At 51.8% G+C, this 20,636-nt stretch overlaps 1 protein-coding gene across 1 annotated transcript in view; it reads left to right on the top strand.

The window, feature by feature from the left end:
* Nucleotides 1–15,469, top strand: part of ABT1 (activator of basal transcription 1) — a 34,930-nt gene extending 19,461 nt beyond the window's left edge. Inside the window, exons 3-4 of the mRNA XM_086940355.1 lie at nt 2,216–2,391; nt 14,151–15,469. Coding sequence (XP_086796481.1) covers nt 2,216–2,391; nt 14,151–14,546 — 572 coding nt within the window. The 3' untranslated portion in view covers nt 14,547–15,469. The remainder of the gene's footprint in view (nt 1–2,215; nt 2,392–14,150) is intronic.
* The last annotated feature ends 5,167 nt before the right edge of the window (nt 15,470–20,636 follow it).

Below are 20,636 nucleotides of genomic sequence, written 5' to 3'. Positions count from 1 at the left end.
TGCGTTGGCTCGGATCGCGCCGCTGGCCACCAATGTTAGACAGAGACCCGGAGGGTCGGCCGAGCACAGGGGGAGAGGCCTCCGGTGAGGGCCGTCTCCGGTGATCGTACAGACAAGTAACCCCCCCCCACAGATGGACACCACACAAGGATGAGTTCAACACACTTTATATACGAATCTTGAGGCAAGGTGATAACGATACAGTGGAACCAGGATACGAGGATCCTGCCATTTCTAGTCTCTTTGGGGAAAAGGGGTAGCGGGACAGTCTTAGTACCGGGCCGGTACTGGCACAGCAAGAGATGGAGCTCACAATCCTCGAGCTTGAGGGTTCGCAAAGATGGGCCGCGGCAGCGCCAGCAGGCTACGAAGATGGTTCAAGATGATGAGGGCAGCGCCAGCAGGCTACGAAGATGGTTCGAGGTGGTGAGGGCCGCGGCAGCGCCAGCAGGCTCGGAAGATGGTTCACGATGAAGAGGGCCGCGGCAGCGCCAGCAGGCCTGGACGAGGGTTCACGATGGATAGGGCCGCGGCAGCGCCAGCAGGCCTGGACGAGGGTTCACGATGGATAGGGCCGCGGCAGAGCCAGCAGGCTTCGAAGATGGTTCACAAGAAAGGGCCGCCGCAGCGCCAGCAGGCCTCCAAGGATGAGTTAGTCTCAGTGTCTCTCGACTCCAGGATACAACTGCCTTCCTGCTCTGGAGCTGCCCCAGTTATAGGTCTGGCCTCCTTTGATGTCCGGACCCTCGCACTTGGAGGTCGGGAGGTCCGGGATGAGGGAGTGCAGACACCCAGCAGGGGGGTGGAGCCAGCGCCCGGGGAGGCCGGGGGCGATCGACACCTGGCGGAGGGGAGCCATTGACACTCCTTCTCCCATTGACCGGCCAAGTGGTCTCTTCACCTCCTGGGTGGATGGTGGTGCCTCTATGTCGGGGCCTGGCCAGGCCCAGGGTTGGGGTCGATCCGAGGCCACGCGGCCTTGTCGGGCAGTGTCTCAAAATGGCGGCTGGGCCGGGGCATTGGTACTGACGGGGGCCCGGGCCAGCCGATGTCGGGGTGTCCAGGAGTTGGGGGTCCCGTTGTGGACGGGCCGGGGGTTGCCCCGGTGGGTTGCCGGGATGGTTCTTGTCTTGGATACAGGGGAGCAGGGGTCCGGGCCCCGCCATGCGGGGAGGGAGCGGGCCTTCCACGTGGCCTGTCCAACACCCGTCTAAAGTGGCAACTGTCTACCAACTCCCGCCCCCCCAATAGTCAGTAACTCTGTTCATCATTGACCGCATGGTCTGTGTCGCACAAGCGTTCACCTGATAATCATGTGGTCGTTCTCCTGTGTACAGCACCTGCACCTAGTGTACGGTTCTGGTGCCTGGCCGGTACTGTCCGAAAGCTCATGACGATTACAGACCGGACTCTTAGCCACATGTCCTGTCCATGCAAGCTGGAAGCAGAGAACGACAAAGTAGTGCACTCCTGTTCACTGCTATCTCTGCAGGCCGCGTTCACCTCTTGTGTCTACAACTACCAACCTCCTGGGAGGACTCAGGTCTACACTGGTTATCTGGTTTGGGAACCAGGCAGTCACATGGGGTGGGGCGCAGAGGGTGAGCGTATCTGAAAGAAAACCATCCTAACCAGCGACCATAAGCCAGTGTTAAGATGCATTGTTTGTGCAAAATAAATATCCAGTCTGAATTAGTAGTGTTAACTATGCCTGTGCAACACCGAATAATGCATGTTGTCGTTTAACTCTCACAAAACATGATAATTAACTTTCTGTAAATGGGGACCACCACAGTTAAAGCATATTTCCAGGCACACCAGTCTATCTGGCCAATTTAGCAAAGTGTTCTGGCTTGTACAGTTTTCTTGCACTTTGCCAGGACTTGGTTCCATGTTAACAAACAGGTAGCTGATTTTAGAGGCCGCAGAGAGTAGATATGGTTGGCAGTTCACATTTACTTAGCATGCCTGTTTCTTTCATTCATCTCTTCTGCTCCCAGTATCATTAACCGGGGCCTCTTTGTCTCTGCTCCGCTTTACTTCTGCTCCTCTTTACTGCTATTGTCTCGGTCATGTTCCCCTTGCTACCATTCTGCTGCCGCTTTTTCCTGTCCTCCTTTGATGCACCCTCTGATACCCTTTTTGTCTGTCCCACATTTCCTCTACTTGTCTCCTGTTTGTCCCAAACAAATCATCCTCTGCTTCACTCTTCCAGACCGTTTTGTACGTAAGAAAAAGAAGAAGGCGGGTACCAATGCCAAAGACTTCACGGAGGGCTGGGTGGAGTTCCGAGACAAGCGTGTAGCCAAGCTGGTGGCATCCAGTCTGAACAACACCCCAATGGGCACCCGCAAGAAGAACCGCTTCCACGATGATCTCTGGAACATGAAGGTGAGTCTTCCATTTTTAGGTCTCGCCCTGCGTAGGCTGCGCTTGCGCAGTCTCGCTGGCGAGATTTTATGTTTCTAGAGTATGGGGCTTAAACCCGGCCCTCTTCTCCATTGGCTGGCCAGCCACTGGAGAAGAGGTTTGTCTTTCCATTTAAGGCCCGTCTTTTTCAGATTGAGGGCTGTGTTTTTTAGTTTCTTTCTCTCCTCTTCCCATTGGCTGGAATTTTACATTCCAGCCAATGGGAAGAGGAGCGAAAGAAAAACACGCCCCCAGTCTGAAAATGACAGAGCGTTTCTCCGAGCCATTTCTGCTTGACCTCGGATTCGGAGAGAGCCTACCCCTAGTCTGCCCCGTTTTCACCGCCGCAGCCCGGTAAAGCCAAGAGCACTACTCCTCTTTTAGCAGCCTGCACGTGATCGCCCGTTTACACCTGGTGTCCTGTTTAGTGAAAAAACACACGAGGGGGCGAGCTGTGCAGCAGCGAGGGGTTTGATCAGTACATGCAGAGCCTCGGTAAGAGGGACACATACCGTCCGCGCTTCCCGTTTTTGCTTCATCTCTCCCCTTGTTTTGCACCTCGGCGTGCAGGGGCATGGTGTGGGGGTGTGTTCTGTAGCTTCAGGCGGTAGTCTTTGTAGGCATTTTCTTGTCCAGGCTGCGGTATCCTCGCGGGCGGCCAAGCTTGCTGCCTCGCGCTTTGGTTTCCCGCCCGGTAGTGTTTCTGTCCCTTCCTGGCTGCAGGTGGGGGGGCAGGCTCGTTTCTTGTTTGATTTCTCCGTCCAGGAGAGATGTTCTTTGCTGATTGCATGTGTCTCCGCAACAGCAGCTTTCAGTTTGTACTTCCCGTGCGTCTGACTACATGCATTATTTAAAGGTTGAATTGTGCGTGCTGCCCGTCAGCACTCGCTGCCTGGCTGTTCCTTTGCATAATTTTCGTGTACTTTCTCGCTATTCTTACCCTAGAGATTGATTTGTCTTGCAACTTTTATTGACACTGATTGGAAAAATGTTATGTTATGTTATGTTATGTTACGTATCTCTTATATAGCGCATGGCTACCCCAGCAACGAGGCGTCCCAGCGCTTGCAGACAGGTCCAATCACATAACAGCCGGAGGAATGCGGCAGGATATCTATACACCGCGGAACCCTAAATAGAAGAAAACAGCCAAGTTTTTACTTGTTTTCGAAATTGTAGGTGGTTTGTGATGGAACGTACACCTAGAGGAATAGAGTTCCAGAGTTTTGGGGCCCGAAACCTAAAAGAGCGGCCACCAGCTCTACACCTCCGAATCTTGATGGTACAGGCAAGGAAGAGGTCCGCAGACCGGAGTGCACGCTGTGGAACATAGAAGGAACAGATTCCTTGCAAGATTTTAGGACCTAGACAATGTAACATTCTATGCATAACACACAGGGTCTTAAATTGAATGCGTTGTTTTACGGGCAGCCAATGGAGCCTGCGCAAAACCTGAGAGGTATGGCAGCGTCTTGGTAAGCCGAACAGGGTCCGAGCTGCCGCATTCTGAGCTTTCTGTAGTCTATTGATGACTGTCAGATTGGACCCAAGCATTAATACATTGCAATAGTCCAGATGGGATAGGACCATAGCCTGGACAATTGTCTGACGGGTGGAAGATTCAAAGAAGCCAAGAATAGGTTTCAGAGAGCGCAGGCGGCCATAGCAAGTACCAGCTATCCTCTTCGCATGGGAATCCAGGGTGAGAGCATCATCTAAGATCACACCTAGATTCTTAACTTCCTTCTTGGGCATAGGCGGTGAGCCCAATGTAGGGGGCCACCACCGCTCGTCCCACTTTTGAGTGTCCGGGCCAACCAGGAGGACTTCAGTCTTAGATGAATTTAACTGAAGACAGTTCTCCGTAAGCCAGCTGGAAATGGCCACGATATCCTCTTGGAATTTGGCTTGATCACCAACGATGTTATTAGAGAAGGTGAAGATCAGCTGTGTATCGTCCGCATAAGATATTAGTTCGATGTTACGTTCCCTGGCCAATGTGGCCAGGGGGCGGACATACACATTAAACAGCGTGGGGCTGAGGGCAGAGCCCTGAGGAACACCACAGCCCAATGGAAAACTGCCGGATGAGTACGGGGGGGCATGAACCTGGAAGGAACGGTCAGATAGAAATGACACGAACCAGTCCAGAGCATCCTCTCTGACACCTATCTCCCATAGCCTCTTGACTAGGATCCCATGGGAGACGGTGTCGAACGCCGCACTCAAATCTAGCAGCACCACAGCTGAGGTGTCACCCCTGTCTTGTGCCACCCTTAGATGTTCTGTGACGGCCAGTAAGGCTGACTCCGTGCTATGTTTGGCACGGAATCCGTTCTGAGACTCCTCCAAGATCCCATTAGTCTCCAGAAAATCTGTCAGAGTAGAATTGACGTGTGCCTCCATTACTTTGGCCAAGTAAGGAAGCAGCGAGATAGGCCGGAAACTTTCTGGCTTAGAGGGGTCCAGGGTGGGTTTTTTTAACAAGGGGACCACTTTGGCATGTTTCCACGATTTCGGGATGGTAGCTGATTGCAGAGATTTATTAATCAGTTTTTGCCCTTCTGTCAAGATAGATTCCGGAAACAGTCTAAACATCTCGGGTTTGACAGGATCTTCCGGGGACCCCGACTTGATTCTTGAAGTTAGGGGTTCCATATCTGTCTGAGAGATGAGTGGGAGCGTTAGGAGAGAATAGGGAAGGCTCAATGAGTCCGTAGTAGGTCTGTAGGTCATAGATGGTTCTCCAGAGTTAAATGTATTATAAATCCCTTGTACTTTATTAATAAAGAAGTGAGCCAGCTCTTCGCAATGTGAGTCAGATACTATGGTGCTATTAGTCCCCACGGGGGATGTAGTAAGCTCCTTCACTAACGCAAAGATAGTTTTTGTGCGATTTGTGCTGGCATTGATCAGATCAGTATAATAACTAGCCTTGGTCTTTTTTATCAACTTGTGGTAGGCTTTTGTAGCAATTCTGAAATTGGACTTGGCTACCAAATCATATGATCTTCTCCAGATACGTTCAAGTACCTTACACTCCTTTTTTTTTAGTACAAGCGCCTCACAGTACCATAACTGGGACTGCTTACGTTTAGGTCTTGACATTTTCCTGGGTATGAAATGATCCAGAGACTCATTGATCCATTCTCTATAGGCTAGATCCGCCTCATCCAGATTGGTAGGCCAGGCAGGTCGGGACTTAGTTAATCTAGCCTCAAATAGTGCCCCATCAAGTTTGTGCCATGCACGTCTCAAAAAAGGAGGAGGAGGCTTTCCCCCAGGGCCAGCTGGAATCCTAACAGCGATCTGTACCAAAAAATGGTCCGTCCAGCTAAGAGGACTAGGAGTGGAAACTGAAATTTCCTGAATGTTCGAAAACACCGGGTCCAGTAAGTGGCCTGCTAGATGGGAGGGCCCTACCACCAGCTGACGTAATTGGCAGGCTTCCATATCCCCTAGAAACTTCAGTATTGCTGGGGAGAGACTAGACTCCAGATGTAAATTGAGGTCCCCCAGAACACTGAAGTTAGCTGACTGTAAAATGAAGGCGTAAAATACGCAGCTAATGAGTATACTCAGCGGCTTCAACCATAATTTATTATAAGATATTAGCCATTAATATGGTTTCCAAACTGCCTTTCGAAAAATATAAAAATCAAGCAAAGTTCTTACACGAGCGACCTGTCTTCCTGTGACTCGAAATTGGAAGGTGTGGTTGTAAATCTTAATGTAGTTGTAGATTTTTTCTGGGCTGCTGCCTCCCCTTCCTGGCTCCGCCCACCCAGGAGACCCGCCAGCAACAGCAGTGCCTCCGCCACTTCCCCAGCACCAAGCATGACTGAGGCCGGGGAGGTCACTGGAGCCCGGGCCCTGCTGGCTCTGCGCTCAGCCCCCTGCAGCCCGCTGCGCAGCTCAGCCGGCGGCGGGGTGTGCGAGGGCTCGGCCCTGGCCCTGGCCCGCCTGGAGGGTCACTGCCTAGAGTTTCTCATGCGGCAGCCGGCCGTCACTGTAGGCCGCAACTCTTCGGTGGACGTGAACATGGGCCACTTGAGCTTCATCTCTTGCCGCCACCTGCAGCTCTTCTTCCAGGAGCCGTACTTCTACCATCGCTGCCTCTGCAAAAACGGCGTGTTCGTGGATGGTGCCTTCCAGAGGCGGGGGGCGCCCGCCCTGCAGCTGCCCTGGCAGTGAGTGACACGAGAGAGTGGTGGAGGGTGGCCTGGGCGTGGAGGGTGGGGTGTGGCTGGTCTGGCAGGCGGTGGACCGAGAATCTGTCAGTCGTGGTTTGCGGGTGCAGGGACCCAAGCAGTCTGTGACTTGTAGGTGAAGGGGCCCCAGCAATCTTAACTTGTGGGTGCCGGCTCCCAGGCAGGTATGACTTGTGGGTGCCGGGTCCCAGGCAGTTGTGACTTGTGGGTGCCGGGTCCCAGGCAGTTGTGACTTGTGGGTGCCGGGTCCCAGGCAGTTGTGACTTGTGGGTGCCGGGTCCCAGGCAGTCGTGACTTGTGGGTAAAGGGGTCCTTACAATTGTGACTTGTGGGTATAGGGGTCCTTACAATCGTGACTTGTGGGTAAAAGGGGCCCTGGCAGTCATGTGGGTGCAGGTGCCCTCGTAGTCTTGACCTGTGGGTGCAGGGGACCTTGTAGTTTTGAGGTCAAATGTGCATGCAGCCTAGCTGGAATATGTTATGTGTAAGTGTTTGTTGGTTTAGGCTTTAAGGGCAATTGCGGCGAGTGTAAGATGGGTACATTACTTAGTAATAGATGGTTAACGTGAAGAACATTGGCATAAGATAACGGAAGTTGGCACTGATAATATATGGTTAGAAGTCTACTTAAGTGATGGCGATTGGGCTGTTAGCAAGTGGTTGGTGATAAGTGTGGGTGCAGTGTGCGGTAGGTGGCAATGTGTTGGCTTGGTGCCGATTGAGAGGTGGGGATGTTGAGGACTGACAAAGCGTTAAGTGTGAAGTGGTGAATGTTGGTAGTTAAACGTGGACAGGCGCTCACTGTTAATAATTAATATAGGTTATGCATAGACTGGACCAGGTGACACATCTCAGTTGTTTTGGAAAACATTGCTGGATCTTATTTTTTAAACAAAGTGTATATATGTGCTGTTGTATGGCCCAAACTTAGACTAAAGGCAAACCTCATGAAATAATCACATAAGATCCGGATCTGCTCAACGGGTGGGGTTTTTGAAGTTTGTTGTTTATTTAAACCAGATTTGCAAGTCTCTGAATTTAATTTATGCTGTCTGAAAAGCCACGAGTAGCATGGTGTAGGCTGTTTATTTGATGGTAATGCAAGTTTAACCTATGTTACCTATCCCGAATAACTTAAGTTCCCGCACATTTCATGTCAATGAACATGATGCGTTTTTTCTCATATGTAGGATTATCCTGTAAGTACTACTTTCGCAATAGGTTTGTATTTCCATGTAGTCTCCAATTCCTAGCTATGTCATTCTCCAGAACAGATATGTATTGCTCTGTGTGTGTGGCTCTGTGTGTGTGTGTGTGGCTCTGTGTGTGTGTGTGTGGCTCTGTGTGTGTGTGTGTGGCTCTGTGTGTGTGTGGCTCTGTGTGTGTGTGGCTCTGTGTGTGTGTGGCTCTGTGTGTGTGGCTCTGTGTGTGTGTGTGGCTCTGTGTGTGTGGCTCTGTGTGTGGCTCTGTGTGTGGCTCTGTGTGTGTGTGTGGCTCTGTGTGTGTGTGTGGCTCTGTGTGTGGCTCTGTGTGTGTGTGGCTCTGTGTGTGTGTGTGGCTCTGTGTGTGTGTGTGGCTCTGTGTGTGTGTGTGTGGCTGTTTGTGTGGCTGTGTGTGTGTGGCTCTGTGTGTGGCTCTGTGTGTGTGTGGCTCTGTGTGTGTTTGTGTGTGGCTCTGTGTGTGTGTGGCTCTGTGTGTGTGTGTGGCTCTGTGTGTGTGTGTGGCTCTGTGTGTGTGTGTGTGTGGCTCTGTGTGTGTGGCTCTGTGTGTGTCCCTGTGTGTGTGTGTGGCTGTGTGTGTGTGTGTGTGGCTCTGTGTGTGTGTGGCTCTGTGTGTGGCTCTGTGTGTGGCTCTGTGTGGCTCTGTGTGTGTGTGGCTGTGTGTGTGTGTGTGTGGCTCTGTGTGTGTGGCTCTGTGTGTGTGGCTGTGTGTGTGTGGCTGTGTGTGTGTGGCTGTGTGTGTGTGGCTGTGTGTGTGTGGCTCTGTGTGTGTGTGGCTCTGTGTGTGTGTGGCTCTGTGTGTGTGTGGCTCTGTGTGTGTGGCTCTGTGTGTGTGGCTCTGTGTGTGTGTGTCTGTGGCTCTGTGTGCATGGCTCTGTGTGTGTGGCTCTGTGTGTGTGGCTCTGTGTGTGTTTGTGTGTGGCTCTGTGTGTGTGTCTGTGTGTGGCTCTGTGTGTGTGTTTGGCTCTCTGTGTGTGTGTGTGTGTGTGGCTGTGTGTGTGTGTGGCTCTGTGTGTGTGGCTCTGTGTGTGTGGCTCTGTGTGTGTTTTTGTGTGGCTCTGTGTGTGGCTCTGTGTGTGGCTCTGTGTGTGGCTCTGTGTGTGGCTCTGTGTGTGGCTCTGTGTGTGTGTGGCTGTGTGTGTGTGGCTCTGTGTGTGTGGCTCTGTGTGTGTGGCTCTGTGTGTGTGTGGCTCTGTGTGTGTGTGGCTCTGTGTGTGTGTGGCTCTGTGTGTGTGGCTCTGTGTGTGTGGCTCTGTGTGTGTGGCTCTGTGTGTGTGGCTCTGTGTGTGTGGCTCTGTGTGTGTGGCTCTGTGTGTGTGTGGCTCTGTGTGTGGCTCTGTGTGTGTGTGTGTGGCTCTGTGTGTGTGTGGCTGTGTGTGTGTGGCTGTGTGGCTCTGTGTGTGTGGCTCTGTGTGTGTGGCTCTGTGTGTGTGTGCGTGGGGCTCTGTGTGTGTGCGTGGGGCTCTGTGTGTGTGCGTGGGGCTCTGGGTGTGCGTGGGGCTCTGTGTGTGTGCGTGTGGCTCTGTGTGTGTGTGTGTGTGGCTCTGTGTGTGTGTGTGGCTCTGTGTGTGTGTGTGGCTCTGTGTGTGTGTGTGGCTCTGTGTGTGTGTGTGGCTCTGTGTGTGTGTGGCTCTGTGTGTGTGTGGCTCTGTGTGTGTGTGGCTCTGTGTGTGTGTGGCTCTGTGTGTGTGTGGCTCTGTGTGTGTGTGGCTCTGTGTGTGTGTGGCTCTGTGTGTGTGTGGCTCTGTGTGTGTGTGGCTCTGTGTGTGTGTGGCTCTGTGTGTGTGTGGCTCTGTGTGTGTGTGGCTCTGTGTGTGTGTGTGGCTCTGTGTGTGTGTGGCTCTGTGTGTGTGTGGCTCCGTGTGTGTGTGTGTGGCTCTGTGTGTGTGTGTGTGTGTGTGTGTGTGTGTGGCTCTTTGTGTGGCTCTGTGTGTGTGTGTGGCTCTGTGTGTGGCTGTGGGTGTGTGTGTGGCTCTGTGTGTGTGGCTGTTTGTGTGGGTGTGGCTGTTTGTGTGGGTGTGTGTGGGGCTCTGTGTGTGTGTGCGGCTCTGTGTGTGTGTGTGTGTGTGTGGCTCTGTGTGTGTGTGGGGGGCTCTGTGTGTGGGGGGCTCTGTGTGTGTGTGGGGGGCTCTGTGTGTGTGTGGGGGGCTCTGTGTGTGTGTGGGGGGCTCTGTGTGTGTGTGTGGGGGGCTCTGTGTGTGTGTGTGGGGGGCTGTGTGTGTGTGTGTGGGGGGCTCTGTGTGTGTGTGTGTGTGTGGGGGGGGGCTCTGTGTGTGTGGGAGGCTCTGTGTGTGTGGGAGGCTCTGTGTGTGTGGGAGGCTCTGTGTGTGTGGGGGGCTCTGTGTGTGTGGGGGGCTCTGTGTGTGTGGGGGGCTCTGTGTGTGTGTGGGGGGCTCTGTGTGTGTGCGGGGGGCTGTATGTGTGTGCGGGGGGCTCTGTGTGTGTGCGGGGGGCTCTGTGTGTGTGCGGGGGGCTCTGTGTGTGTGCGGGGGGCTCTGTGTGTGTGCGCGGGGGGCTCTGTGTGTGTGCGCGGGGGGCTCTGTGTGTGTGCGCGGGGGGCTCTGTGTGTGTGCGTGGGGCTCTGTGTGTGTGTGCGTGGGGCTCTGTGTGTGTGCGTGGGGCGAGGTGTGTGTGCGTGGGGCGAGGTGTGTGTGCGTGGGGCGAGGTGTGTGTGCGTGTGGGGATCTGTGTGTGGGGCTCTGTGTGTGTGTGTGTGGGGCTCTGTGTGTGTGGGGGGGGCTCTGTGTGTGTGTGTGGGGCTCTGTGTGTGTGGGGCTCTGTGTGTGTGGGGCTCTGTGTGTGTGGGGCTCTGTGTGTGTGGGGGGGGCTCTGTGTGTGTGTGGGGGGGGCTCTGTGTGTGTGTGGGGGGCTCTGTGTGTGTGTGGGGGGCTCTGTGTGTGTGTGTGGGGCTCTGTGTGTGTGGGGGGCTCTGTGTGTGCGTGGGGCTCTGTGTGTGTGCGTGGGGCTCTGTGTGTGTGCGTGGGGCTCTGTGTGTGTGGGGGGGGCTCTGTGTGTGTGGGGGTGGGCTCTGTGTGTGTGGGGGTGGGCTCTGTGTGTGTGTGGGGCTCTGTGTGTGTGGGGGGCTCTGTGTGTGTGGGGGGCTCTGTGTGTGTGTGTGGGGCTCTGTGTGGGGGGGCTCTGTGTGTGTGTGCGTGGGGCTCTGTGTGTGTGCGTGGGGCTCTGTGTGTGTGCGTGGGGCTCTGTGTGTGTGCGTGGGGCTCTGTGTGTGTGCGTGGGGCTCTGTGTGTGCGATGGGCTCTGTGTGTGTGGGGGGGCTCTGTGTGTGTGGGGGGGCTCTGTGTGTGTGGGGGGGCTCTGTGTGTGGGGGGGCTCTGTGTGTGTGTGGGGCTCTGTGTGTGTGTGTGTGGGGCTCTGTGTGGGGGGGCTCTGTGTGTGTGTGCGTGGGGCTCTGTGTGTGTGCGTGGGGCTCTGTGTGTGTGCGTGGGGCTCTGTGTGTGTGCGTGGGGCTCTGTGTGTGTGCGTGGGGCTCTGTGTGTGTGCGTGGGGCTCTGTGTGTGTGCGTGGGGCTCTGTGTGTGTGCGTGGGGCTCTGTGTGTGTGCGTGGGGCTCTGTGTGTGTGCGTGGGGCTCTGTGTGTGTGCGTGGGGCTCTGTGTGTGCGATGGGCTCTGTGTGTGTGTGGCTCTGTGTGTGTGGCTCTGTGTGCGATGGGCTCTGTGTGCGATGGGCTCTGTGTGCGATGGGCTCTTTGTGCGATGGGCTCTGTGTGCGATGGGCTCTGTGTGCGATTGGCTCTGTGTGTGTGTGTGGGGCTCTGTGTGTGTGAGGCTCTGTGTGTGTGTGGGGCTCTGTGTGTGTGTGTGGGAAGCTCTGTGTGTGTGTGTGGGAAGCTCTGTGTGTGTGTGTGTGGGAAGCTCTGTGTGTGTGTGTGTGTGTGGGAAGCTCTGTGTGTGTGGGGGGCTCTGTGTGTGTGTGTGGGGCTCTGTGTGTGTGTGTGGGGCTCTGTGTGTGTGGGAAGCTCTGTGTGTGTGTGTGGGAAGCTCTGTGTGTGTGAAGCTCTGTGTGTGTGTGTGTGGGAAGCTCTGTGTGTGTGTGTGTGGGAAGCTCTGTGTGTATGTGTGTAGGGGGGCTCTGTGTGTGTGGGGGGCTCTGTGTGTGGGGGGGCTCTGTGTGTGGGGGGGGGCTCTGTGTGTGGGGGGGGCTCTGTGTGTGGGGGGGCTCTGTGTGTGTGGGGGGGCTCTCTGTGTGTGGGGGGGGGGGCTGTGTGTGTGTGGGGGGCTCTGTGTGTGTGTGTGTGTGGGGGGGGGCTCTGTGTGTGTGGGGCTCTGTGTGTGTGGGGGGCTGTGTGTGTGTGTGGGGGGCTGTGTGTGTGTGTGTGTGGGGCTCTGTGTGTGTGTGTGGGGCTCTGTGTGTGTGTGTGGGGGGGGCTCTGTGTGTGTGGGGCTCTGTGTGTGTGTGTGTGGGGCTCTGTGTGTGTGTGTGTGGGGCTCTGTGTGTGTGTGGGGGGGGCTCTGTGTGTGTGTGTGTGTGGGGCTCTGTGTGTGTGCGTGTGGGGCTCTGTGTGTTTGGGGCTCTGTGTGTGTGTGTGTTTGGGGCTCTGTGTGTGTGTGTGGGGCTCTGTGTGTGTGCGTGTGGGGCTCTGTGTGTTTGGGGCTCTGTGTGTGTGTTTGGGGCTCTGTGTGTGTGTGGGGCTCTGTGTGTGTGTGTGTGGGGCTCTGTGTGTGTGTGTGGGGCTCTGTGTGTGTGTGTGTGGGGCTCTGTGTGTGTGTGGGGGGGGCTCTGTGTGTGTGTGGGGGGCTCTGTGTGTGTGTGGGTGGGGGCTCTGTGTGTTTGGGGCTCTGTGTGTGTGTGTGTTTGGGGCTCTGTGTGTGTGTGTGTTTGGGGCTCTGTGTGTGTGTGTGTTTGGGGCTCTGTGTGTGTGTGTGTTTGGGGCTCTGTGTGTGTGTGGGGGGCTCTGTGTGTGTGTGTGTGGCTCTGTGTGTGTGTGGAGGGGGCTCTGTGTGTGGGGGGGGGGGCTCTGTGTGTGTGGGGGGGGGGCTCTGTGTGTGTGGGGGGGGCTCTGTGTGTGGGGGGGGGGGCTCTGTGTGTGGGGGGGGGCTCTGTGTGTGTGGGGGGCTCTGTGTGTGTATGTGGGGCTCTGTGTGTGTATGTGGGGCTCTGTGTGTGTATGTGGGGCTCTGTGTGTGTATGTGGGGCTCTGTGTGTGTATGTGGGGCTCTGTGTATGTGTGGGGCTCTGTGTGTGTGTGTGGGGCTCTGTGTGTGTGTGTGGGGCTCTGTGTGTGTGCAAATGCAATAGGTCTCACATTTGCGAGAGATTACGCTATTACTCTCTACTACTCTCTATTGCTTACCTATTGCCATTGTAAATGACAATACCATATATTTATCAGTTTAAAAAAAAACAATAAATGAAAATAAAGTCATTTGCAATGCCAATAGCTCTAACTTTAACAAAGACAAGACCATTGCATTGTAAATGCTTGTTTATTCTGACAGTGGAGGTGGTTTACTGGCCTCGTGCCCCCACTATGTAATGAAAACCCTCCCACAGCTGTTTTTAAGTTTAGTGAACTTGCAGACATTTGACTCTTACAGCTTTTCCCCCAAATACTTTATATCACTGTGTTATTGTGTAGTAAGGTCAAAATGCAGTCTGTGGTAGTCTGATTTATCCATAATGCATTTTCAGTGTGACCCTGAACAATAATATCCCCTCAACACGCCATCTGCTCCTCCTTTTTTCTCTGCAATTAATTTTGTGGTTTCTCTGATCATCTCACACTTGGATTTCAAAGAATTTGATTTGTGAGCATTTTCTCATATTGTGGGGAAAGTAGCTAATGCACCGTTGCCTGCTGGGAGTGGGGCTGAAAAAAAACTGGAGAGAAGATATTACAGGTGAAAAATGTACTCTGGCGTGTCAGTTGTGCATGAACCAATTCTACAACATCACATCCCCTGTGGTGTTCCAAAGCCAGTTGCTCACCCAAATTCATCCAATTCACAGCTAGTTGGCTGTGCTGTCCAGCAAGTTCTGGATAAAAGATTCTGCAAAGTATCAGATTCTGAGATGCGCATGACACCGTTTAGGAAAGTAAGTATCAAGGATATGTAGAAAGTAATGCAAGACTAGTTGAGCTGCTGCCTGCAAATCAGAATTCAGAGAAGGCTGTTTCACCATTTTTTCTCATTTAAATGAGATATCCTGTTTTTTTTGGGGGGGGGGGGGGGGGGGGGGTTAAAGTGTAAAATCCATGCATCAGCAAGTCCTGATGGTTTGTGTGAGTGGGGAGCCAAAGATAGCTTAGAATTTCCAGCTGTTAAATCAACATTTTTCATTTCTTTCTAGTACCTCCACCGCTTCCGATGGGCTCACCTAAGCGAGCGCCTGGCGTACGAGCGACAAGTGAGGCAACAGCGCATGAGGGCTGAGGTTTCCCAGGCCAAGCGGGAGACCAACTTTTACCTGCAAAACGTGGAGAAAAGCAAGAAGTTTGCCAAGGCGGACCGGAAGCGGGCCAGCCAGGCGCCAGAGGAAGTGGGGTCAAAGGTTGAGCGGAGCTGGAAGTTCACACAGCGCAGCACAGAGGAGGAGATCCAGGCACAGAAGGCTCGTAAGATGGACAAGGGGGACAAGCGGCAGCTGAAGCAGCGCCTGGCCAGGGTGAAGGAGTTTGAGGAAAAATCCCAGTCAAGCCGCCCACTTTTGGCCAAAATATTCAATCCCGGCAGGGCAAAGGAGTAATGTGGACCACATTGTGCATTTTCTCCTTTCTCAGACATTGCTGATGGGCAGAAAAGGTAGAATGAGGACAGGCCTGTGTGTTCCAACAAGTTTTCTGATCTACTTGGAGCATCAGAAACTAGACATCAAAGTACGGGTAAGCAAGGTCAGAGCTACACAGGCTTCACCAACTATGAATACAAAGTAAATAATCCTATAATTCTGCCCCTGAGATCAAGAAGCATCTCCCCAATGTACTACCAGAGAATTCATACAGTTGTATTCTGTTCAGGCTGGGCTGTCCTACTTTGTGGCAGACCCTCAAGTTCAGGTGGCTTCTCCTCACAGTGTTGTGACTCCCTCCCAGTGCTGCCCCCTGCCTTTGGCAAGTGTATCTGCTGCTCCCCACCTCTATCACCCCTGGAGAGGCTTCACTTCAGTGAATCTTGTCAGTACAGTTTCGGAGTCGTAAAGATTTAAATTGGAAATTTAACAAAGAGCAGTTAACTTTTCACCCCCCTCTCCCATGCATGTGGTAATTCATTTTTGTCTCCATTGATTCCAAAGAGTGGACGTGGTCCTACCTGTCCTTGCCCCCAGCCCCTACACCAAGCCCTACACCACCCAGGTGTTCAACATTGTGATCGCTCTTTTCAGTTGTCTTTCACCTTGAACTGGGGCTAAAAAACTATGCAGCGATCTGACCTGGACAGAAACCTCAAAGCAAAACATTGCGTGTATCTAACGCTGTGTCCACAAATGAAGGGGACACAGAAAGGAAACCAAACGATAAAATACAAAGATAATGAAATAAAGACATTGGTTTTTGAGGAAAGATCTGCCTTTCTAGGGTATTGTTTTTTTAAGGAATGGGGAGACATAGAGGCGCAATTACTTTTTATGAAGTGACAAGATTGAATAATAAATCAAATATTTTTCAAAAACGTGATTGGTCGTTGTTTCAGGAATGGGTGCTGGATGATTTTACTAACTTTGCCAGTAATGCTGGCCCAGCTATTGATGTATCTTTCTTTGGTACTTTTTTCTGGTGTGGTTTATGAAATGGGAAGTTAAGAGCTCAGGACCGTTTTTTTTGGGGGGAGGGGTGCAAACAGCAAGACCTTTAACGAATGCTGTAGACCTAAGTCTGTATTTCTGTTTTACCATTGGCGTAGTAATCCAGGAGGTGGGGGTGCCATGTGCACCCTCAAAGTGAGTCTCGCAGTTCCATTTAAAGCCACTTCGGACCAGTGCCATAATAAAAAAAACTTGCGGGCATTCTAGGTTGAACCTATTGGCTTTGCCAATGCGTCTTCAAGTCTGGCTATAGAAAGCTTTAGCTGTTGCGAGGGTTCATTTAAACACAGCACAGAACAAACAATATACATAGCGGGCTTTAGGTCCGCCTCATTCATCCGTTGACCTGTGGGCCGAGACCTCCCCAGCCATTGCATGGATTAGGGGTCCCTCGTATTTTGGATCCTCTCACAGCATTTTGATGATTGACTTGTTCCACCTTTAGAATCTGCATTGGTGATTGGTATTCAAGTAGTTTGTTTCTGTGATGGCAGCTATTCCTGCATTTGTCTTTGGCAAACACTTTATTGTGGTGTCTCACCAACTGCAAGGGAAGAGCCTGGTCTGTTGCTCTGCAAGTAATTGCTCAGGGACGCAGATGCTGGCATTCCATGGTGCTCCCTAGCAGGCGATGACTCTTCAGCCTGGTTTATTCACCAGACTTTCACTTAATGCTGCCATATGTATTCCAAAAAGAACAACTGATGGACAGAATATTGAACAATGTCAAATACTCACCCCAGTACAGAGATCTGGGCCTAAATCAGTCTTGACCCTGCTCCCCATGGGAACAGTCCAACCCGAACTGCCAGGCCAGGTCCTCCCCGGACCGGAAACCAGCATCCCAGGGCCGGTTTCGGGGTTTCATCCCTCATCAGCCAGGATAGCTGGACGCCAGTGGCATGGAGAGCACGGGGCCCATGCCTGGGCATACCCGTCCCACTCGGGGTGACAAATGCAAAAAGAATAATTGATAGACCGAATGTTCAACAATGTCAAACGCTAAACCCAGTGCATGAGATCTGGGCCTAAATCTTTTGGGTTTTTTTTGCTCCCCATGCCATTCCAGTTTAAACCCAGCCATATGCAAAGCAACCTTGACCCTGCGCCCAATGGGAACAGTCCAGCCAGAACTGCCAGGCCTGGTCCTCCTCGGACTGGAAACAAGCATCCTGGGACCACTTGGTTCTTTTGCTTTTGTCGCCGTATTTATTCCTGGCATATATTTGCTGATGTGGCCAAGCCTACACCCAGATTGAAACACATTTTGTGAAGCAGAGGTTTTATTGTAAACATTGCATGAAACGGTGGTGGCTCCTCCGCTAAGGCGGAGGAGCGTCGCCCTACTGTGTCGCAGCAGTGAAGTAAAGAAAAAATAAAATTATAATAACTTGATATTATTTTGTTTCTTCCTATGCGGCAGCATGTGGGCAGGGGAGGAGTGGGGGCACATTCAAGGGCGCATGAGGGTTTGGCCGGCAGTCTCGGGCCGGCCATACAGTCATGCTCACTTAGCATGTTCTCCACCCAGGCTGCATTACAGCCTGGGTGGAGAACATGCCCAGGCCCCCCTTACCTGTCTGAGTGCTGAATTATGGCGCTCCGAGCAAACACAACACTGCACTGCAGCGTTGCGATTGGCTTAGGGTAGCCTGGCTGCTTCTTGGTCGGCCGACAGAGGAGAGAGGACGTGGGAGACCAGCAACGAGGAGGTAAGTGTATTTTACTTTTTTGCGCCCCCTAGCCCGCCACCCCAGATCCATGCCAGCCGCCACTGGCATGAAATGTGGATCAGTGCACGCTCTGAAGTAGTCACACCATGCCACTTTATGCCACAAGCAGGCCTGCTTTATTGTGCCACATGCAGGGCTTTAAGTGGTCCAGGTGCTGAGAGGGGTCCCTACAAGGCTCTCCCTTTTTGTTCTCACCCTCAGGGTGATACAGTAAATATTAACTCTGCAGTAGTAACTTCAAAGAGTCTCATTTTAGTTCTTACACACATCATTTCAGGACTGAAGCATTTTCAATATTATATACAACAAAGCCATAGTTGCTGCTTATTTATCTTATGCAATTAACAACCATTGACCAAGCCAATAGTCCTGGCTTGTCGTAGGTATAATGTTCCTTGTATCATATGTATGGATGCAGTGACGGAAACAGTAAAATACCAGTCGGGCAGCACTCTATGCTAATGCAGTTTTTTTTTTGCTTACTGTTTTTAAGCTACACCCTTAATTACATCGGCCACACCGCTTTGAGAGACCCCCACCCAGTTTTTTTTTAATCGCACTTAAAGCCCTGGTCACAGGCACATCCAACTCAGTTTCTTATGACACACACAATCAACTCAGAACATACCAGTGTCCCATTCAGACCAATCCAGTCACACCAGGGCCCTGTGTATCACAAACAAAGGTCAACTCAGGGAAGTTGTGGTGTTCGGTCCAAAGCTGCCAACTTTGATACCAAGGAACCAGTGAGTCTTGGCGTCAACTCAACATCCTGCGATTCTCGTCAAATCACGTAATCTCCCCTGTACCACAAAATAACATTGTGTCCTTGTGTAATACAGCTAGTGCTCATGTAAAGTGCTCCAATACCTTCGTGGTGAGTTTGTGCTATCTAAAAACTGCAAAAAAAATAAGAAAAGCTCACACCATGCCACCAACAGATCTCACTCAAGCCATGCACAACAGCTTTCCGCAGTGTTATGCAGTGCTTTCCTCGCCGACTGTCATTCATCAGGAATACTGATGGATACCCTACCCTGGCGAACAAGAAGAATATTTTAGTTCCCTTTGAAGTTGTTCCTTGTGGTTGGTCACACTCTGGCCATTTTTGCAGGTGTTTATTTTTGTTGCATGCAGACGACACTCAGATTGTTGTATCGTTGCTCCCGGGAGAGAAGAAGGCGTAGCCACCAGGTTTCAGGATTGCATGACAGCTGTCAGCTCCTGGATGGCAAGAAACTGCCTAAAATTGAACTCCTCCAAAACTGAGGTGCTACTTTTTGGCTCAAAAGTAAACTTCTGGAGTCCCAAATGGTAGCCTGAAGAAATGGGAACCCCTCATTCTCCCGTAACGAAGGTTAAGAACTTGTGAGTGCTCATTGATGATCAACTTTCCTTCAAACCTCAAGTTAATGGGCTGATTTCTTCTATCCATTGGACCCTGAAAATCATCAGGAAGATCCTCCCCCTCCTGCCGGAGGGGTGCAAAAAGACGGTGGTGACGGCACTTGTGCTCTCCCGTCTTGACTATTGCAATAGTCTACTTCTTGAGGCCCAGCAGGGGCTGCTTAATAAACTGCAGGTTCTGCAAAATGCGGCTGCCCGTCTCATTACCGGACTGCCCAAGTTTGCATCAGTCTCCCGGGAGCTGGAGAAGTTGCACTGGCTGCCAGTGCGTAAACGTATCTTGTTTAAATCTTTGTGCATAGTCTATAAGGCGGCACATGGATTTGGTCCATTGTTTCTCCAGCAGTACTTCCAATGGTACAAGCCAGGCAGACAACTTAGGTCGGCCAGTATGGGGCTGATTAAGACAGCCCGCTTCAGGAAGGTGTGCTGGGGGGCAGACGTTTTGTCAGAGGGGCGGCGACCGCCTGGAATGCCTTGCCTATGCCCCTAAAACAAAGCGTTAACCTGATGGCTTTTCGAAAAAGTCTAAAAACATGGCTCTTCACGCACTAGGCTGGTGATCGGATACTTAGGTGAGCTATCACTTCAGCGCCAGGACACTGGTCGGTAACAGTGCGCTTTATAAATGATATAAATAAATAAATGTGTGTGCAGTGATACATGCGACCCCAGAAGGTCTGTCTTTGTAAATGGAATGTGACCATTTATGTGGTTTTATAAAGTTCAGTGCATTTCTTAAGTGCTTTACAGTGTTTGTTTATGGATTTATAAAGCGCATAGCTGCCCAAGGGCTTCCCAGCGCTGCGGAAAAGGCGGTAAAATGGGGAGCAGAAAATCATCAGGGGAACAGCCATGTTTTTAGTTTTTTCCTGAAACACTAGGAAGTGAATGTTTGGTTCCGGCCATGCCTGCCACGAGTTGTCGTGTTTTTCCAATACTGACTTGATATTGGAGTATTTGCAGAAATCTGGAACAATAAGTCTTGTTTTACTCTTTGTGACGCCATCACCTTGCCACTCTTCATAGCTTCCTGTGTTCCTTCCCACGATGGAGGCTATTTCCAGTCGCTGGTGTTCAGGAGGCAAAGCTTCTCTTCACGTGCAATCTTGGTTACAAATGACATGAAAATATAAGATTGTCAGAATAGAAAAGACACTGCTACAAGTGGCAGGTTCAAAAACGTTTGCATTACTTTAGGGTGACCAGAAGTCGCGGTTTTCCCAGGACGGTCCCGATTTTTGCAGCAGTGTCCCAACACTTTGCTCCAAATTTAAGAAGTGTCCTGGTTATTGCGCAGTGCCTGGGTTGATAGTGTCTCGGTGCGCCTGCTTTACTCCTCACAGGTGCTGAGAGGGGTCTTTATTGGGCTCTCCATTTTTGCCCTCACGGTGAAAAAACAAATCTTACGGCGGCAGCAGGATAACCCTTCACTGCCTTCGAAGAGATCAATAATAGTTCTTTCACAGTCTCATCACTCCAGAACTGAACCATTTTCGTTGTTACAAATACACCTCTTATGTACGACGGAGCCACAGTTGTTGCTTATTTAGCTTATGCAGCTAATAACAATCGACAAAGCTAATAGTTCAGGCTTCTTGTATGTGTATTGTTAATTGTTGTATACATTATCTAGATACAATGACCGAAGCAGCACGTTTTTCGGGCCGGACACTATGCTAAGCTAACCACAGATTTTTTTTAGCATGTGTTTCCAGCCCCACCCTTAATTAGATCGCCCACACAACCTTGAGAGACCCCGCCCCCCCATCCCACTTAAAGCCCTGGGTACTTCTGTCAGTCCTACTTCTATGACCTGTCCCGGTTTTTGGTTTTGAGAATCTGGTCACCCTACATTACTTGGCTAATGAGGCCTATGCAGACCGAATGGTTT

Source organism: Lissotriton vulgaris, chromosome 10 (genome assembly GCF_964263255.1).
Source record: "Lissotriton vulgaris chromosome 10, aLisVul1.2, whole genome shotgun sequence".
Lineage (NCBI taxonomy): Eukaryota > Metazoa > Chordata > Amphibia > Caudata > Salamandridae > Lissotriton > Lissotriton vulgaris.
Note: the sequence above shows the minus strand (reverse complement) of the source record. Positions and strands in the feature narration are given on the sequence as shown.